The sequence below is a fragment of the Pelecanus crispus genome, chromosome Z (assembly GCF_030463565.1).
Source record: "Pelecanus crispus isolate bPelCri1 chromosome Z, bPelCri1.pri, whole genome shotgun sequence".
Taxonomy (NCBI): domain Eukaryota; kingdom Metazoa; phylum Chordata; class Aves; order Pelecaniformes; family Pelecanidae; genus Pelecanus; species Pelecanus crispus.
Window position 1 is genome coordinate 37,947,647 of NC_134676.1, and position 16,896 is coordinate 37,964,542.

The following is a 16,896-nucleotide window of genomic DNA, read 5'->3' on the forward strand; positions in this document are numbered from 1 at the left end:
CCCTGCACAGGGTTGGGAGGGGAGAGTCTTAAATATTAAACAAATGAAGTAATGCACTGGGGGCTTACACTGCAGGGACCTAGCCAGGAATCATTTACTCACACGAGCAACTCAGTCAGCTTCAACAGACTTACTCATGGCAGTGAAGTGACTCTCATGTTCAAGTGTTTGCATGATTGGTCCCCTGGACCGTAGCTGAAGTAAGTAAAATACTGTTATGCCAGGAGAAATTGACTATTACTGTATTATTATCAGAAGCAAGATTATTTTGCATTGCTGGGTTTTAGCATTTTTTGCTTTCTCAAAGGGTATTATATGCAAGTAAAAATCTACAGGGAGATCAGTAAAAGTACACTTGTTACATTAATCCATGTACTGAGAAACGGAGTCTAACAAATCATTCTGACTAACTCATACTGGCCAAGGCAGATTTTGTCTTTCTGTTTTTTACATTTTTAGCTCTAGCTGTTCCCTTTATTTCAGTGTCAATTTTAGGTCAAGTAAGCACTTTGCCAATGTTCACATGTAAAAAGTGCATCAATCCCATGCAACACCATGCTCTCTGTTTTCCTGAATTAACAGAAGGTACAAAGCTTGACTGGCTCACAAAACTGCATTAAATTCAGTCTGGGATTTTGCTTTGATTTTACTCAATTTATTTTGCTGTAAAAGTTAAAGAGGAATAAATTTAACATACCTGGGAAATGTAAAACTACAGCTGCTTGAAATAAGAATGGACAAAAGCAGTTTAGAAGAGGGAAGGAAGCAAGACTGATGCCACAGGGCATTTAACTCTGAAGTACAGCCCATCTGACACATGAAGCAGTGATGGCTGCAGGAACAGCAATTACTATTAGGGTTCTGTAATTCCTTCAGCCCAGGAAACACAAAACACTAATGTGAACGAAGTGAGCTTCAGAGTGTTCTTCAAAGACCTATGAAGCTTGCAACACTCCATATGCTAATGGGGTAACAGAGTCAGGAAGCATCATCCCTGGTCACTGCCAGAAGAGAAGATAGACCTCCGTCTGTCAGGGTCATACTCCTAACAAGGAGAGTGTTCCCTTCATGGGAGGCATGGCTTTATGGAGTATTCCAGACCTAGCAAGGCTCAGGTTATGGACATTTTGACTAGTTTTGTGTGAGTGACTTCAAAGCCAACTTTGAGAAAGCTTTACCATTAAGGTTGCACGAGAACTTTCCTAAATTGGCGCAGTTTGGGCAGGTTCAGATCAATGGTTTTCTTTTCTCTTGAAGTTGGCTGGGAAGAAGCCCACATGGTGCTGATGGGCAAATTCCTGGTGGATCAGACACTTGTACAGGCTACACAGAAAGGGGAGCTATGCTGAAGTGCTTCTGGTCCATGCAACCCCTGCTGATCTGCACAAGCAGCTGATCTGTGCTCCATTTTCTGTTCCTGTTTGGGTCTCAAGCAGACAATACTCATCTATTTCCAAATGGTAACTTGTAGTTTGACTGAATATCTAACCATCTGACCCTTGACGGAGGGAAAGGACTCCTTCCTTGGCTTTTAATAGGAGCAGTAATAAACATATTCCCTTTAAAAGGGAGGAGAGAGCATACTCTGGAGCATCAGCACAGAGATGAAGGAAGAATTTGCCCATTTTCATCTTTTGGAAAATGTTCTGATTGGCCCTTGACTGTTGAGGTGGGTGAATGAGAGACATGGCATAGGCAGCTAAATTAATTCAGGTAAAGTGTCCTAGTTTCAGCTGGGATAGAGTTAATTTTTCTTCCTAGTAGCTGGCATAGTGCTGTGGTTTGGATTTAGGATGAGAAGAATGTTGATAACACACTGCTGTTTTAGTTGTTGCTAAGTACTGCTTATGCTAGTCAAGGACTTTTTCAGCTTCCCATGCTCTGCCAGGTGCACAAGAAGCTGGGAGGGGGCACAGCCAGGACAGCTGACCCAAAGTGGCCAAAGGGCTATTCCATACCATATAATGTCATGCTCAGTATATAAGCTGCGGGGCGTTGGCTGGGGGGCAGCGATCTCTGCTTGGGACCTGGCTGGGCATCGGTCAGCAGGTGGCGAGCAATTGCATTGTGCATCACTTGCTTTGTATATTATTATTATTATTATTATATTGTTATTATTATTACTACTACTACTACTATTTTACTTTATTTCAATTATTAAACTGTTCTTATCTCAATCCAGGAGTTTTTCTCACTCTTACTCTTCTGATTCTCTCCCACATCCCACTGGGGCAGGGTGTGTGAGGGAGCGGCTGTGTGGTGCTTAGTTGCTGACTGGGGTAAAACCACGACATAAAGGGTTAGAAAAGAGAATTAAATTATAAATATATGAAGAAGGATTCCATGTTTCAAGAGAGATAAAAGGGTAGAACACAAGGGTATTTCCACAGACTAGGCTTAGGCTAGAAAGGCTAGTTTCCTTACACCAATTACTGGGCAAAGACACTAATAACCACCACCAAAGTCCTCCTGAAGATGGCCGTCTTTGCACTGAGAGCAGATGAGTCTCGCTCCATTCCATAGGCCAAAATCAGCTTCTGAGAATGTATTCATAGAATCATAGAATCGTTTAGGTTGGAAAAGACCTTCAAGATCATCCAGTCCAACCATTAACCTAACATTACCAAGTCCACTCTAATCCAATCAAGGGTAGACTAGACTAAACCATGTCCTGAAGTGCCACATCTACCCATTTTTTGAACACTTCCAGGGATGGTGACTCCACCACCTATCTGGGCAGACTGTTCCAATGCTTGACAACCCCTCCCGTGAAGAAATTTTTCCTAATATCCAATCTAAACCTCCCCTGGCGCAGCTTGAGCCCATTTCCTCTCGTCCTATTGCTAAGTACTTGGGAGAAGAGACCAACACCCACCTCACTATAACCTCCTTTCAGGTAGTTGTAGAGAGCGATAAGGTCTCCCCTCAGCCTCCTCTTCTCCAGACTAAACAACCCCAGTTCCCTCAGCCGCTCCTCATAAGGCCAGACCCTTCCAGACCCTTCACCAGCCCTGTTGCCCTTCTCTGAACACGCTCCAGCACCTCAATGTCTTTCTTGTAGTGAGGGGCCCAAAACTGGACACAGTATTCCAGGTGCGGCCTCACCAGTGCCAACTACAGGGGGACAATCACCTCCCTGCTCCTGCTGGCCACACCATTCCTGATACAAGCCAGGATGCTGTTGGCCTTCTTGGCCACCTGGGCACACTGCTGCCTCATGTTCAGCCAGCTGTCAACCAGCACCCCCAGGTCCTTTTCAGCCAGGCAGCTTTCCAGCCACTCTTCCCCAAGCCTGTAGCGTTGCATGGGGTTGTTGTGACCCAAGTGCAGGATGCGGCACTTCGCCTTGTTGAACCTCATACAGTTGGCCTCGGCCCATCGATCCAGCCTGTCCAGATCCCTCTGCAGGGCCATCCTACCCTCCAGCAGATCAACATGCCCACCCAACTTGGTGTCATCTGCAAACTTACTGAGGGCCCACTCAATCCCCTCATCCAGATCATCAATAAAGATATTAAACAAGGCTGGCCCCAAAACAGAGCCCTGGGGAACACCACTCGTGACCGGCCGCCAACTGGACTTAACTCCATTTACCACTACTCTCTGGGCTCAGCCACCCAGCCAGTTTTTTTACCCAGCGAAGAGTACGCCCATCCAAGCCATGAGCTGCCAGCTTTCCAAGGAGAATGCTATGGGAGACAGTGTCAAAGGCTTTGCTAAAGTCCAGGTAGATGACATCCACAGCCTTTCCATCATCTACCAGGCAGGTCACTAGATCATAGAAGGAGATCAGGTTGGTCAAGCAGGACCTGCCTTTCATGAACCCATGCTGGCTGGGCCTGATCCCCTGGTTGACCTACACTTGCCTGTTGAGTTCACTCAATATGAACCTCTCCATAATCTTTCCCGGCACCGAGGTCAGGCTGACAGGCCTGTAGTTTCCAGGGTCCTCCTTCCAGCCCTTCTTGTAGATGGGCGTCACATTGGCAAGCCTCCCGTCATCAGGGACCTCCCGTGTTAACCAGGACTGCTGACAGATGATGGAAAGTGGCTTGGCGAGTTCCTCTGCCAGCTCCCTCAGTACTCTTGGGTGGATCCCATCTGGCCCCATAGACTTGTGAGCATCCAGGTGGCATAGCAGGTCATTACCTGCTTCCTCCTGGACTATGAGGGCTCCATTCTGGTCCCCATCCCTATCTTCTAGCTCAAGGGCCTGAGTACCCTGGGGATGACTGGTCTGGCTGACCAGAGGAAAAGAACACAGACACAGAGGAAAAGAAGGAAAAGAAGGAAAAGAAGGAAAAGAGGAAAAGAAGGCGTTAAGTACCTCAGCCTTTTCCTTGTCCTCGGTGACAATGTTCCCCCCCACATCCAGCAAAGGATGGAGATCCTCCTTGGCTCTCCTTTTATTGCTGATGTACTTATAAAAGCATTTTTTATTATCTTTTACAGCATCGGCCAGATTGAGTTCTAGCTGGGCTTTTGCTTTTCTAATTTCCTCCCTGCAGGACCAAACAAGATCCCTGTACTCCTCCTGAGTTGCCCGCCCCTTCTTCCAAAGGCGGTAGACTCTCCTTTTTTCCCTAAGTTTTCTCCTCTCCACAATGTACAGGAGGAAGGAAATGATAGAAAGACTTGGTAAAGGACAGACGAAAGGAAAGCATCATCATACTCTTGATGAAAGAGCAGAGGAAAAGGTCAGTGGGAGGAAAGGTAAAATAATCAACCAAAACCTACTTTGTAATGAAATTTAGTATGACATATGAATAGCTGATCTTGCATAAACCACCAGCACATAGTTCTACAACATGGAAACTGGTAGCTATGCTTGCAAGTCACCCAAAACATCAGTTCTTGATTTTATTTTTAAATGGAAGCAGAAAGAAAACCAGCACACTTTCCTCATGATCCCTACACAGCCTGCTCTCCCAGGCTTAAGCTAACTCATTATTCTTGCCTATGTGCTTTTTCGAAGTATAGCAGAGGGCCATTTTATCCCCTGATACTCTCTCACTGTGTTCTGGGACAATCAGCCAGTCCTGTCTCAAGTTGTTAACAGGCTTATTCCTCTTTCTTGGAGAAAAAGGAACTTGGACTCCTGAGACACATCCATCACTGACAGCCCCATAGGCATTAAACAACCTGTGATTCAGACAAGTTTTCAGTTAATGTAGCACCATGTCTGGGACTCTGAATAGGCATTTTGTACCTAGCTAGATAACTTTTTCCATAGACTTTCCTAACAATCAGCAAAGCATTAATATTTAGGTCTTTTTGTTTCTAGCACTGATAGCAATGTTACTGTTAATCTGCTTCTTGCTAAAACTTAATTTAAAATTCCATTACAACCTTTTTAAGGGTTTGGGAAGCTGTTATCTCCTGAAGGGTCAGAATAGTTAAGGAGAAACTGAAAACCAGGAGCTGCCCAAAAGCAAGTGTTCTTGGTAAGGAAACAGAAATATCACAGTAAGCCCCAAGGGCAGAAGAACTTGACGAACCTTAGGTTAGCCCACTGCTTACGCAAAAAGAGGTGAAAAAAGTTCATACTGCAGTTTTCTGACACTTGAGTGAGCACTGGAGTTTGAATGCAACAGAAAAAGAGCAAAGGGCCTGGCAAGTAACTTCTACTTACAGAGAAAAGCATGGGTTCTGACTAGAGCACAACAGACAAGTGTGAACATGTCACAGCATGCCTGGTGCTTCATCCCTTTGATACACAAATGCACAGCCTGAGCAACGAACACCTTTAGTTAACTGGAACTCCCAGAAAGAAGCAGTAATCACTGTTTACTGTGGCAAGAAAGAGGAGTTGTATATACCACTTGCACTTCAGAGTTCTTCACATCAGAGGAAAAATCTCCCATCTATTCTTGAGAAGGTACAAAAAACTGAAACACGGTCTGTGATACATCTTACACACGACCCAGAAGAGATGGATGGATCCAGTCTGCTCAGAAGAAAATATTAAGTCAACAGGTTTTTGCCCAACATAAGATAACAGTTACAGGAATGGGTATCCAAATCTTTTAGCTTGTAATGGACAGTTCACACCACTGATGAGGTTTCCATGAGAGCAAAAATGGGGTTCCAGCAAGACGGGGTTCTGTTTAGCCTTAGGTAAACATTAAATGCCTGATGCCAGTCATCAAACACAGTTCACTCCAGCTCTTGCTTTCTTTCCCTGGAGTAACGCTCCCAGAACACATTAGAAAATCAGTGCCAGTCACTTACAGAAAGGCTGTAGGACAGATATGCATCATGTGTAGATCTATTTAAAAACAAACTGTCTGCCTGAGGCACTAATATATTTTCATAACCTTAAATCAAGTCTACCATTGAGGAATATAAATGGATAAACCAAATGCAATTTTAATTAGTAAAAAGCTGCTTTTTTAATGCTCCTGAGCCAAAGAACAAAACAAAAGCTGATTAAGAATGTATCAGTTGTACAATCTTATAAACCCAGGGAAAAAGGCCAAGCGGGAACTAAGTAGTTTAATAGATCATGTAGAATGAATCTCAACTTATTTACAGAAAACCTGCCTTGGCAAGTTCTCTGGGAAGAAAAATAATTTCTTTACTGAGTTCCAAGTAAACCACAATTATTACCCAGAAAACCAAAATGCAAACTTAAAGTCAACTTAAAGTCTAACTATCATCTTCCCCTGACATGTATCTAAAGCTAATACTGTATGGTCTTAAAACTTCCCAATAGTATGGGAACATCATGGTCCTTTGAAGGGGTCCGTATACACACATCCTTGGGCTTCCCATAGGAAGCCACACCTTCCTGAGCAGGGCTTCACAAGGAGCCAGGTGCCATGCTACCTAACCCTGCAAAAGGACAACCTCAGAAATAGAAGCTCTTTTGAGTTTAGTATCTGTTAAGTGACTGGCATGTATTTAGTGCTTCAAAACAAATACCCTTCACACCCTTTTCTCAGATATACATTTTCTCCTCTTTTATTTTGCCCTTACAGCCACATCTGAAAACAACTGGAGGAAAAGTCTCTAAAGCAAAACTGTGGCCATTTCAGGCTGTGAAAGGCAGCAGAAAAGTGGTAATGAGATGCCACCAGTTCTGGTTTGATTGGCCCCTTCATTTCACACATTCCTTTCAGTTTCTTTTCCTTTGTTGGTACCTTGTTGTCTGCTGTTTTGAGATGGTGTAAAACTGGAACTGGAACTGGAGCTGGAACTGGCAGGACTGGGTTGTTCAGACTTAAAAGGAAAAAAGAAGAAAATAAATAACATTGTAAGAAACATTTTTGCCTAAAACTCTTATCGTTAGTTACTGCTTAAGGCATGCTGTCAAGAAAAAAGAACTACGGAACAGAATAATACTCAGAGATCTTTATTTCAGGTGTCAGTGAGGCAAACATTGTGGAAATTGCTGTGCACTCAACATACATACACACTACTACACCACATCTAGTTGTTTTCTAAAGCCAATATCCTAACAAGAAGTTCCCAACGCCTTGTTTGAAAGGCTATATAACATCAGAGCCTAAATGAGTTCATAATAGACCTAAGGCTCCTGTGTCCTTGTCATACTGTAGCTGCAACATTTTCCAAATTAGTAATGACGTAGTAGAATTGAAAAACAGAGGAAGACCTGAGCAAACCACACTACATGCCAGAAAACCTCAGACAGTTTTCTTTCTTCTTCCTTAGAAAATAAGTCTTAAGATGAGGGTTCAAAATAAACTTTTCTGCCGTTACTGGATTGTCCTCATCCCAACACTCTCCATATGTATTAAGACCCTACAGACTGTAATAATGATTGAACCAGAAAGATTGCCTTGTTGCACAGGGAAATTATCTGGAACCCACAGATTACAAAAGAGAACTCGATTTTTAAAACAGAGTTGTTAAAATCCATTTACATTATTTAACAAACAGTTCTATACATTGTGTTTCCACTATTGTTTGAAACATACAAATTTCTCTCTAAAATTCTATAAAATTACTGAGAAAGGCCTATTTAATCTAAAAATTCTGTATAATTTTTCACACAGTGGTTATGGCTTATGAGGGTTGTACTGAGAAGTCTTGCTTCCTGAGGCCATGTTGCATGTCTCCATATACTTTTTTGCTGTTTCTTAGGCTCAGCGGCTTGAAGTGCGTGGGTGTTGGTATGTACCTGCACACTCATCTGTGTACATGAGACAAAGAACAAAACTGGTATGTGGGCACAGGGGATGCTAACAGAGAACATAAAACAAGAAATAAGTGTCCATACAGAAGGATTGGTGAAAATCAGGTTAGGAAGTAATGATCTAATAATCTACTACTGAAAAGAAAACCGTTCCACCCTTTAAATTTTAAACTGTGTTATTGTGACACATTATCCAGGCTAACAAAAGTTTTCTGACTCTTCTTGCCTGTACAATATCCCTCGTGATAAAGTTAGAACTAAATTGTTCTCAAAAATAACAGCAGTAATACCCAGTCACTGCAAAACTCAGTTTTCATGAACAGAGGCTACCTAAACCTAACAGTTGCTTTGTCTCCATAAATCAATCTATTGTTGCCTTTCATAATGAGCAGGCAGATTTACAGCCTTTTACCGCCTTTTCTCACAATAAGAGAAGCCTATCTGGGCAATAGAATGCTTGAGAAAAACACCACTAACATCTGCTCTCCTCAAATCAACACCAGCTCCAGTTCTCACAGACACACAGTCAAAATACAAACTCTGGACCTGACTGTATGGGTATATACAGCTTGTATATAGGTGAATCAACCCTGTGCAAGAAAACCCAACCCAACCAACAACACAACCCATTTCTGAGTACCAAGAGAGATTCTTAGATGGTCCACAGCATCAGACCTTTTTGGAAGACACTACAGCATCACTTTGACACTGCTCCAAAAATCAAGTAATTCTGAAAAGAATAATCTTTTTTTTTTTACTGTCTGAACTTCTGCAAAACCATACAAGTTTTCTAGCTGTAAAATAATTATGATAACATGAAGCAGACTGCACTGATGAAGAATTAAGAGTCAATGCAAACTTTAAAGACATCACCATTCTGGAAACTAATTTCAGTCTTCCAGCTTCAGGTTACTCTTAAACATCTGGTTTATCTGTCACTTTCTGCTTTTTGCAGCAGAATTACTAGCTGACAACTGGTTTCTGCAAATATCCATTAACTGTATTTTTCCTTTATTAACTTCAACATGAACTTAAACTTTTGTAAAGTCCATTCCTTTAAAAAAGTAACAAACACTAAAAGACTATCATATTCAGTTTAAAATACTTGAAGAAGTGCTAACACTGCAGGCGGGGAAAAAAAAAACCACACAGGTGAGGAGATACTTGTCACTATTAAAACTTCACTGCTTGCTTTTTGAACCAGTTTACTGGAAATGAAAAAGGGAGGCCTGATCTCATTCACATATAAGGTATGCAAATGCCAGTGAAATTACTCTGTGTCAAAAATTTCTCCCAGCATTAACTAACTGAGACACGATCACAAGAAGGAATGGATATGAATAAATATAAAGTTGTTATAATACCTTCCTGGTAAAAATTTTGCTCTGCTGTTGCAAAATCACTTTGAGAAGCCAAACCATAGAAAGTCCCAGTGAAACACAAATGATCATCCATACTTTTTTAAAAAGGATCCTTAATGCCTCTTGAAACAATTTACATTATTTCCTTCAACAGCCCTGCCTGAAAATTTATTCCAAGAAATACAGATTAGCATACGTGTTAAAATTGTTGGGTATCGGAAATTAAACCTGGCTTTTCTGACTTGGAGAAATCTGGGGTAAGAGTGCACCCAGAGGAAACAGCTGCTTTTAACATAAGAATGAATGTTGTAACAGAAAAACTTGCCTTTTTAGAAGGAACTAAATATATGTCTTCCATATATGAATATGTATTACTGCCAAGAGCACTGATGCTTCTAGTTACCAGAGGCTATCTTTTGTCACTTAAGCAATGCTTTCTGACAGTTTTACAGGCTGCAATCCCAAGGACTTAGGTATTTATGGCTTTATTCACTTGGGCTTTCTGCTCTTATCCACTCGTTACTAATCACCAAACAGATTTTTTTTTTTTCTTAATGGGTCTGAAATTAGCTAAATGGTGTCCTTCAACAATAAAAGCTTAAGCCAGTACCAGCAAAGAGCTTCTCTCATAAGTCCTTTTTCTGTTTTACTAGTTTTCTCTTCCTGCAGACAAGCTAATGAGAGTTTGGGCCCAAACTGTTCATTAGTGCAATGACCCGATATGATTTACTGCATTCTTAGACGGTCTATTTCGTTTTAGTGCACTCACACCAATGCACAGGAGACACTGGCTTCTTTATCCGGCCTGGTTGAGGGATTCTGTGCTTTGAAACTGCTCAGGAAGAAAAGGGACTTTTCTTCGGCTCAAGTTTTTCCTGAAAAGGTACCTTTTTCACCAGCTCTAAATCACTTGGCTTCTGTCATTTCCAAACTCTTGTCTGTTTTTACAAGTAGTACAACAACTTACTCTTGAGCTGCAAACAATTCTCAGGCAAACTCACCTGTTTATGACACAGGATATAATAGAGTCGTTTCTGTAATATTTCCAAGTTGTCAGGATTCACATAACTTCTAAAAATAAACCCCATTATTTCAAGCTCCTTATTTACATTAAAAAATAGAAAACATGTGTACATGGGCAACAATGGCTTTTCTTGCTTTCCCCTGAACTGTTTTTAAAGGAAACTTACATATTGTTTCCTGAAATAAAATTTAAGTGTAGTAATACTGCATTTCATATCAGCCAGTCTACATATTTCCTATTTTTATGCGTAAAAGTCTAAAGATTTATGTTTCCCTGTGCCATACATACTGAAAAGTCTATCCACTTAAAACTGCTTATAGCTGAGTATTACTTCCAGTTCCACTTTGTCCAAAATTAGCTTCTCAAGGAGGAGGAACATGTTCCCCCCAGCTGCCTTCTCCAATAGGACTCTTGTACTTACAACTTCTACTGCCTCTTAAGCGCCCTGTCACTGACCACCGCCTCAGCTTTTAGCAGAGTAATCAAACCCATCTGTAGCTCAAAAGACAGAACAACCCCACCTCATCCGCGAAGTGTCCCACCACCAAAGGGAGACACCGTTTGGGTGTCTATGATACCATACGCCTGAACTGAGCTGCCTGCACCCTGCCCAAATTCTGTATCACCACATCTCCTGACAAGCTGCTACGTTAGCAACTAACCTCCAAGACACGGTAAAACTGTTCCTTTTAAACCATTCACAAAAGTTAGCTTGCAGATTGCAGGCTCACAGGGAAGATGGAAGAATAGGGGTATGGAATGGGAAGTGGAATTAGTTATTTGCTTATAGAAATGGAAACATTTATTCATAACTACGACGTTTAAGGAACTAAAAAATTAGAGAAGCAATTTAAGGACATGTAAAAATTAAACAGGAAATGCCAGATTATTGATTTTTGAGAGGAGGCAGAGACAGTCATTTGGCAGAGAATGTGACCTAAGGTATTAATACAATTAGCTACCTTAATTATTTATAGTAATCTCAAACAAAAATTCCATATCACTGATGGAGATGTGGTTACTTTTTATTTAGGTTGACTCCGTACTTGCTACCTGAGCAAGTCCATGGGCCCTGATGGGATGCACCCATGAGTGCTGAGGGAGCTGGCAAATGTCACTGTGAGGCCACTCTCGATAATCTTTCATTGGTCATGGTGACTGGGAGAAATGCCCAAACATTGGAGGAAAGCAAATGTCACCCTGTCTTCAAGAAGGGCAAGAAGGAGGACCCAGGGTACTATAGGCTGGTCAGCCTCACCTTGGTGATCCTGGGAAGGTGATGGAGCAGCTAATCCTGGAAACCACTTCCAGGCACTTAAGGATGAGAAAATCATCAGGAGTAGTTAGCATGGTTTCACCAAGAAGAAGTCATGACTGACAAACCTGATAAACTTCTGTGATGAAATGACTGGCCTGGTAGATGAGGAGAGAGCAGTGGATATTGTCTACCTGGACTTCAGTAAGGTCTTTGACACTGTCTCCCCTAAGATGCCCATAGATAAGCTGTTGATACATGGGCTGGATGAGCAGAGAGTGATGTAGATTGAAAATTGGCTGAATGGCTGGGCCCTGGGGGTGGTGATCAGCGCTGCAAAGTCTACTTGGAGGCCAGTAAGTAGCAGTATACCCCAGGGGTCAATACTGGGTCCAGTCCTGTTTAACATTTCCATTAATGATCTGGATGATGGGGCAAGTTTGCTGATTACAGAAAACTGGAGGAGTGGTTGATATGCCAGAGGGTCATTCTGCCACCCAGAGTGACCCTGACAAGCTGGAGAAATAGGCCAACAGGAACCTCATGAAGTTCAACAAGGAGAGGTGTGAAATCCTGTACCTGAGGAAAAACATCCCCATGCACCAACATATTCTGGCGGCTACCCAGCTGGAAAGCAGCTTGGCAAAAAAGGACCTCTGGGTCCTTGTGAATCTTATTAATGTATATAAATGCCTAAAGGGATCGTGCAAAGATGACGCAGCCAGGCTCTTTTCAGTGGTGCCCAGTGACAGGACAAGAGGCAATGGGCAAAACAGAAACATGGGAGGTTCCCTCTGAACATCAGGAGACACTTTTGTACTGTGAGGGTGACCAAACACAGGCACAGGTTGCCCAGGGGGGCTGTGGAGTCTCCTTCCTTAGAAGTATTTTTAAAAGTCTAGACATGGACCTAGGCAACCTAGTGGCTCTGATTGAGCAGGGGAGTTGAACCAGATGACCATCAGAGGTTGTTTCCAACCTCAACTAGTCTGTGATTCTCTGAATCTGAAACACAGCCTTCATTTAACAATTAGAAAAGACTTTAAGCCAAACATTGCAACTGTTTCATCTGAACAATCTCACTGGATGAAGCAAGATTTGTGTTTCTTTAGAGACCCTCCTACTGAAACATGTATCTGCTTTTGAAAGAAAATCCTTTTCCCTCTATATTTATGTACATATTTTGTCTTAGCATTATAAATAAAAAAATAGATTTGAGACACTGCTAATAAAAAACCTCAGAAATACTCAAGCTAGCGTAAGACTTAGAGAAGACTCATGCACAGGAGACTGCGCTAACACATGTGGATAAAAAATTCTTTTGCAGTACACTGCACAGTACAGTTGAAAGATGAAGCACTAGTGAAGGCTGTTGCCTGTAGGAATATTTTTTCTGAAGAAATCTTACTGGTAAGAGGAGAAGACACACAATAAAGCAGCCAAAGAAGTACAGGAGAGAAGATTATTGTTTCATGTAGAGCAGCTGAATGCTATAGTTTCCATGGATTTCATGCCTACAAGATAATGAGTACACTAAAGGTAAAATAAACTAAAAATGTGTATGGTCATATGAGTATGAATATGGTCCTTAACAAACTGAAAGAGGCAGAGTTCAAACTGATGGAAGTTCTTGTCAGATGATGCCAACCAATCCCTATTCTGCATATGTAGGTAATGCTGGCAAAGACAGGGTCATATAATGTCTTAGGCTTTTCAAAATTGGCACTAAAACTGTGTTATCTGGACCACATTTCCCCAGAAATGCGTGAAACGACATCAATATTTGTAAAGAATTAATAAGGTATGAGCAGCACAACCTAGGGAAGTTAACAGCTGTATATTATATTCGAAGTCGGGGGGGGGGGGGGGGAGGAGTCTGTGTGTGTGTCTGTGTGAAACCAACACAAAAATGGGGCCCCCTAATGGAAGGTGAAGATACGCTAAATAAATCACTTGTTTGAAGAATATTGCTTATCTTGTAAGCTCAGCGGCATGAAAGCCCTGTGATGAGAGAACAGTGACTGTACTCTGTACTCTGGTAAGTGTGGAAAGGCCAAATTAAGCTGACAAGCACTACTCAGATATTTTCTGGGAGTTTACAGTTTTTAAACTTCCCCTTGAGAACCTTCACACATTCTATACACAAAGCTCTTCTAAGTCAACAAAGCAGAGAAATGTGTTTTATAAGGGAAGTCTAACCCTCAATTTTAGTACTAGATAAAAACTACAAAGTTCAGCCTAGGTATTAAAGCCAATGTGAGAGTTTCATTCAATTAATCTACATTTTCTGCTCTAATGGCAATAATAGCAATGGCAGAAGATAGGTGGTAGCTGTTCTGGCCAGCCCTGACAGCTGCTGTATTCGAAGTCAACACTTCCCAGTTCTCTCCTCTCACCCTATTTTCTCTCCTGTGGCCTATTTTACGTATCAGCACTGGGAAGGGCAGATCTTGATGCAGTCTCAGTTCACTGTTTGGGAAACTGAAAAGACAGTTTGCTGTCACTTTTGGTGTAGTAAGAAGGTTGTTCACCTAAATTCTCCCAGATCTGAGGTCTTGATGTTAGAAATTCATGCACTTGTACTAACAAAGAAGCAGCTGCAGAACAATCTCACTACATGTAAAACTTCTTTTATGGATGTTATTCTGCACTATGGTACATTTCCACACCATTAGAGACCTGGTCTTCTCAGCAGGTACTCACAGACTTTCCAAATTCACCATAGTTCCTCTCTCTTCTTACGTAGCTCAAACTCTGCAGAGTGCTCCCAGCATGATGCTACACTAAACCTTTACGATGCAGAAATCTTGTCAAGGTCATACACATGAAGTAAATACAGACTTAAACATACGAAAAACGACAGCCTTTCTTCTGAAGTGCTGCTGCAGAGTCCCTATGCACTGTCTTTGCTATTGCAGACCAGTGGCTCCTGAACTCATGTCCCAGAAAATAAAATAATTTTGTCCAAAATTTCACCATAGACTATAGAAAGATCTAGTGCAGCTCTTCCATGCCATCTTTGTTGGCCTTGTCAGTTTTACAGCAAGCCTCATTGTATTAACTTTTTTCTCAGTCCCTGGGATTTAAAACATTATGTGAAAATCTCAGCTTTCAGTACATTCCAGTTTCAGTGAAAAGCTATAGAGAGAAAAATACAAAGCGCTATGTTGTACACTAAAAAAAAAATATCTTGAGTTTCTAAACAAAACATAGCGCATCAAACTATTTTCAAAATTTCATAATTTTTAGCCAATCTTGTGATACTGTGGACTGAACAATGATTTTTAGATGTCAGGGTTGGCAACAGTATGCTCTACACATATTTTTCTCTACAGATATTCTCAGGCTTCTGTCAGTGTCGTTCCTAAACACTTGCTCTATGCTAGTATTATCATGTATTTGTGTAGTAGTTTTCACAAAAGATCATGCATAATATATACACACAAAATTATACAATGCTGATTCTCTGAGAAAACCACCACAGAACAGACTGCTGGTGTCTTACTGGTATTTTACCATTTATGGCTGACACATCTGTGCTGCAACTTCGCCTACACATGTACTTTTACTTATTACTACAAAAAATAATAACCATTTGTGGTTAATAATTTGAATCATTAAAAACACACAGGTTGGACTCATATGTAATTTCCTCTCACTATTTAGGTAATCCCTAAAATAACATCACACAGAGCAGCAAAGTTACTTGATTTACTTCTGTCCTAATCACAACTGCTCACTGACAATGATATTAAAGGGCATAAACTTTGCAATTATTTTTCTGATTGGGGTAATCAGTGGTGAGGCCACCAATCCTGTTACTCCTGGCCCTGGTACCCATTATCCCCGGATAGACTAATCTTTCCTTGCGGCGCTTGGGCACCAGCAGAGCTGCCTGTTAACCTCAGCTACAAAACACAGCTCTCCTGGTGATGGGGTATCTATTACCGATCACTTTTAAGCATTATCCGTTTACGTTGCTCTGAGGTGATGATACAAGTTTTGTGGATATTTAAACATGTGCAAACAAGTGCAAATAGGTCCATTTATCCTCATCTTCTAACTCTGTTGTCTGAAACATTAATTCCTACCACACAGAATGTAATTTCCTTCACTTTCGCCAGGTGGCTTGCAGCACAGTTAGTACATAGTAAGCAATTCCTTCACGGAGGTTCAGACATCCACGACAAGAACAGGTAACGTGTCTCAAGATAATTTGAAAAACCCTACATACGTGTCCTAGAGTCAGGCAGCCCTGTCTTGCCGTGCTACACATGTGCAAGGACCAGTGTTTTCAATAGGATAAAGTCAGAATTAATTAGCACATTTCCTGGTCCCTTCATAGCCACACAGTCCTATAACAAAGAAGTCTGATCACCAAAGCTATGTGCACCTACTTGTTTTCAGCCCCAAAAGGGAACAAATGGCATGAGATATTGCTGCCTGGAGAGGAGCATTAGAAACCCCACTAACCTACTCAAGGCCAGAGGAAGCACAAACTAGATATTTCTGTTGGGCAGATAAGGATTTCTATTTTCAAGGGAAGATGCAAGCCTGCTTAGAGGTTTTTAATAGCAAATGTTAGGTTTTATAGGAATTACTAACACCACAGCTCAATGTTTTACTCAAAGCTTTTTGTTTGTTTGTTTGTAGGAAAAAGTGTGAAGAAAATTAATTTTGCAACATCTTTTTCTAACAAAAACAGCAGCTGTACTAAGGTACTGACTAAGCCAAGTAAGACAGTGCTACTGAATGACAACACAGTGAGTTAAACCAAATTCACACCAACACTTCAGTTTGAAGTTCACGCAAATTTGAGTGAATGACAATTTTTCTATTGCTGGTGTAGTGGTGTAGGACCACCTTCAGCAAACACCTGAATTATTGTTAGAATTAGTTGCAGGCATGAAGCTTTCCATAAACAGTAACGGCTACCTCACATGCCTCGATTTTGTAGTGAAGGAGTGGATGCTGTTGTCGTGAGGGAACAGGCAACCCCACAGAGGGCAAGGAAGAGCACCACTGGATTACATCTGCTTTCTCCTACTCCCTGTACCAGGGTTACATGCACATGTCGATACTGCAAGAACAAGCACTA

General features: G+C 41.5%; 1 protein-coding gene across 1 annotated transcript in view; it reads right to left on the reverse strand.

Annotated features, from left to right (window-relative positions):
* Window positions 1-16,896, reverse strand: part of MLLT3 (MLLT3 super elongation complex subunit) — a 155,131-nt gene that overhangs the window by 20,807 nt on the left and 117,428 nt on the right. The window contains exon 8 of the mRNA XM_075726610.1: window positions 7,143-7,221. Coding sequence (XP_075582725.1) covers window positions 7,143-7,221 — 79 coding nt within the window. The remainder of the gene's footprint in view (window positions 1-7,142; window positions 7,222-16,896) is intronic.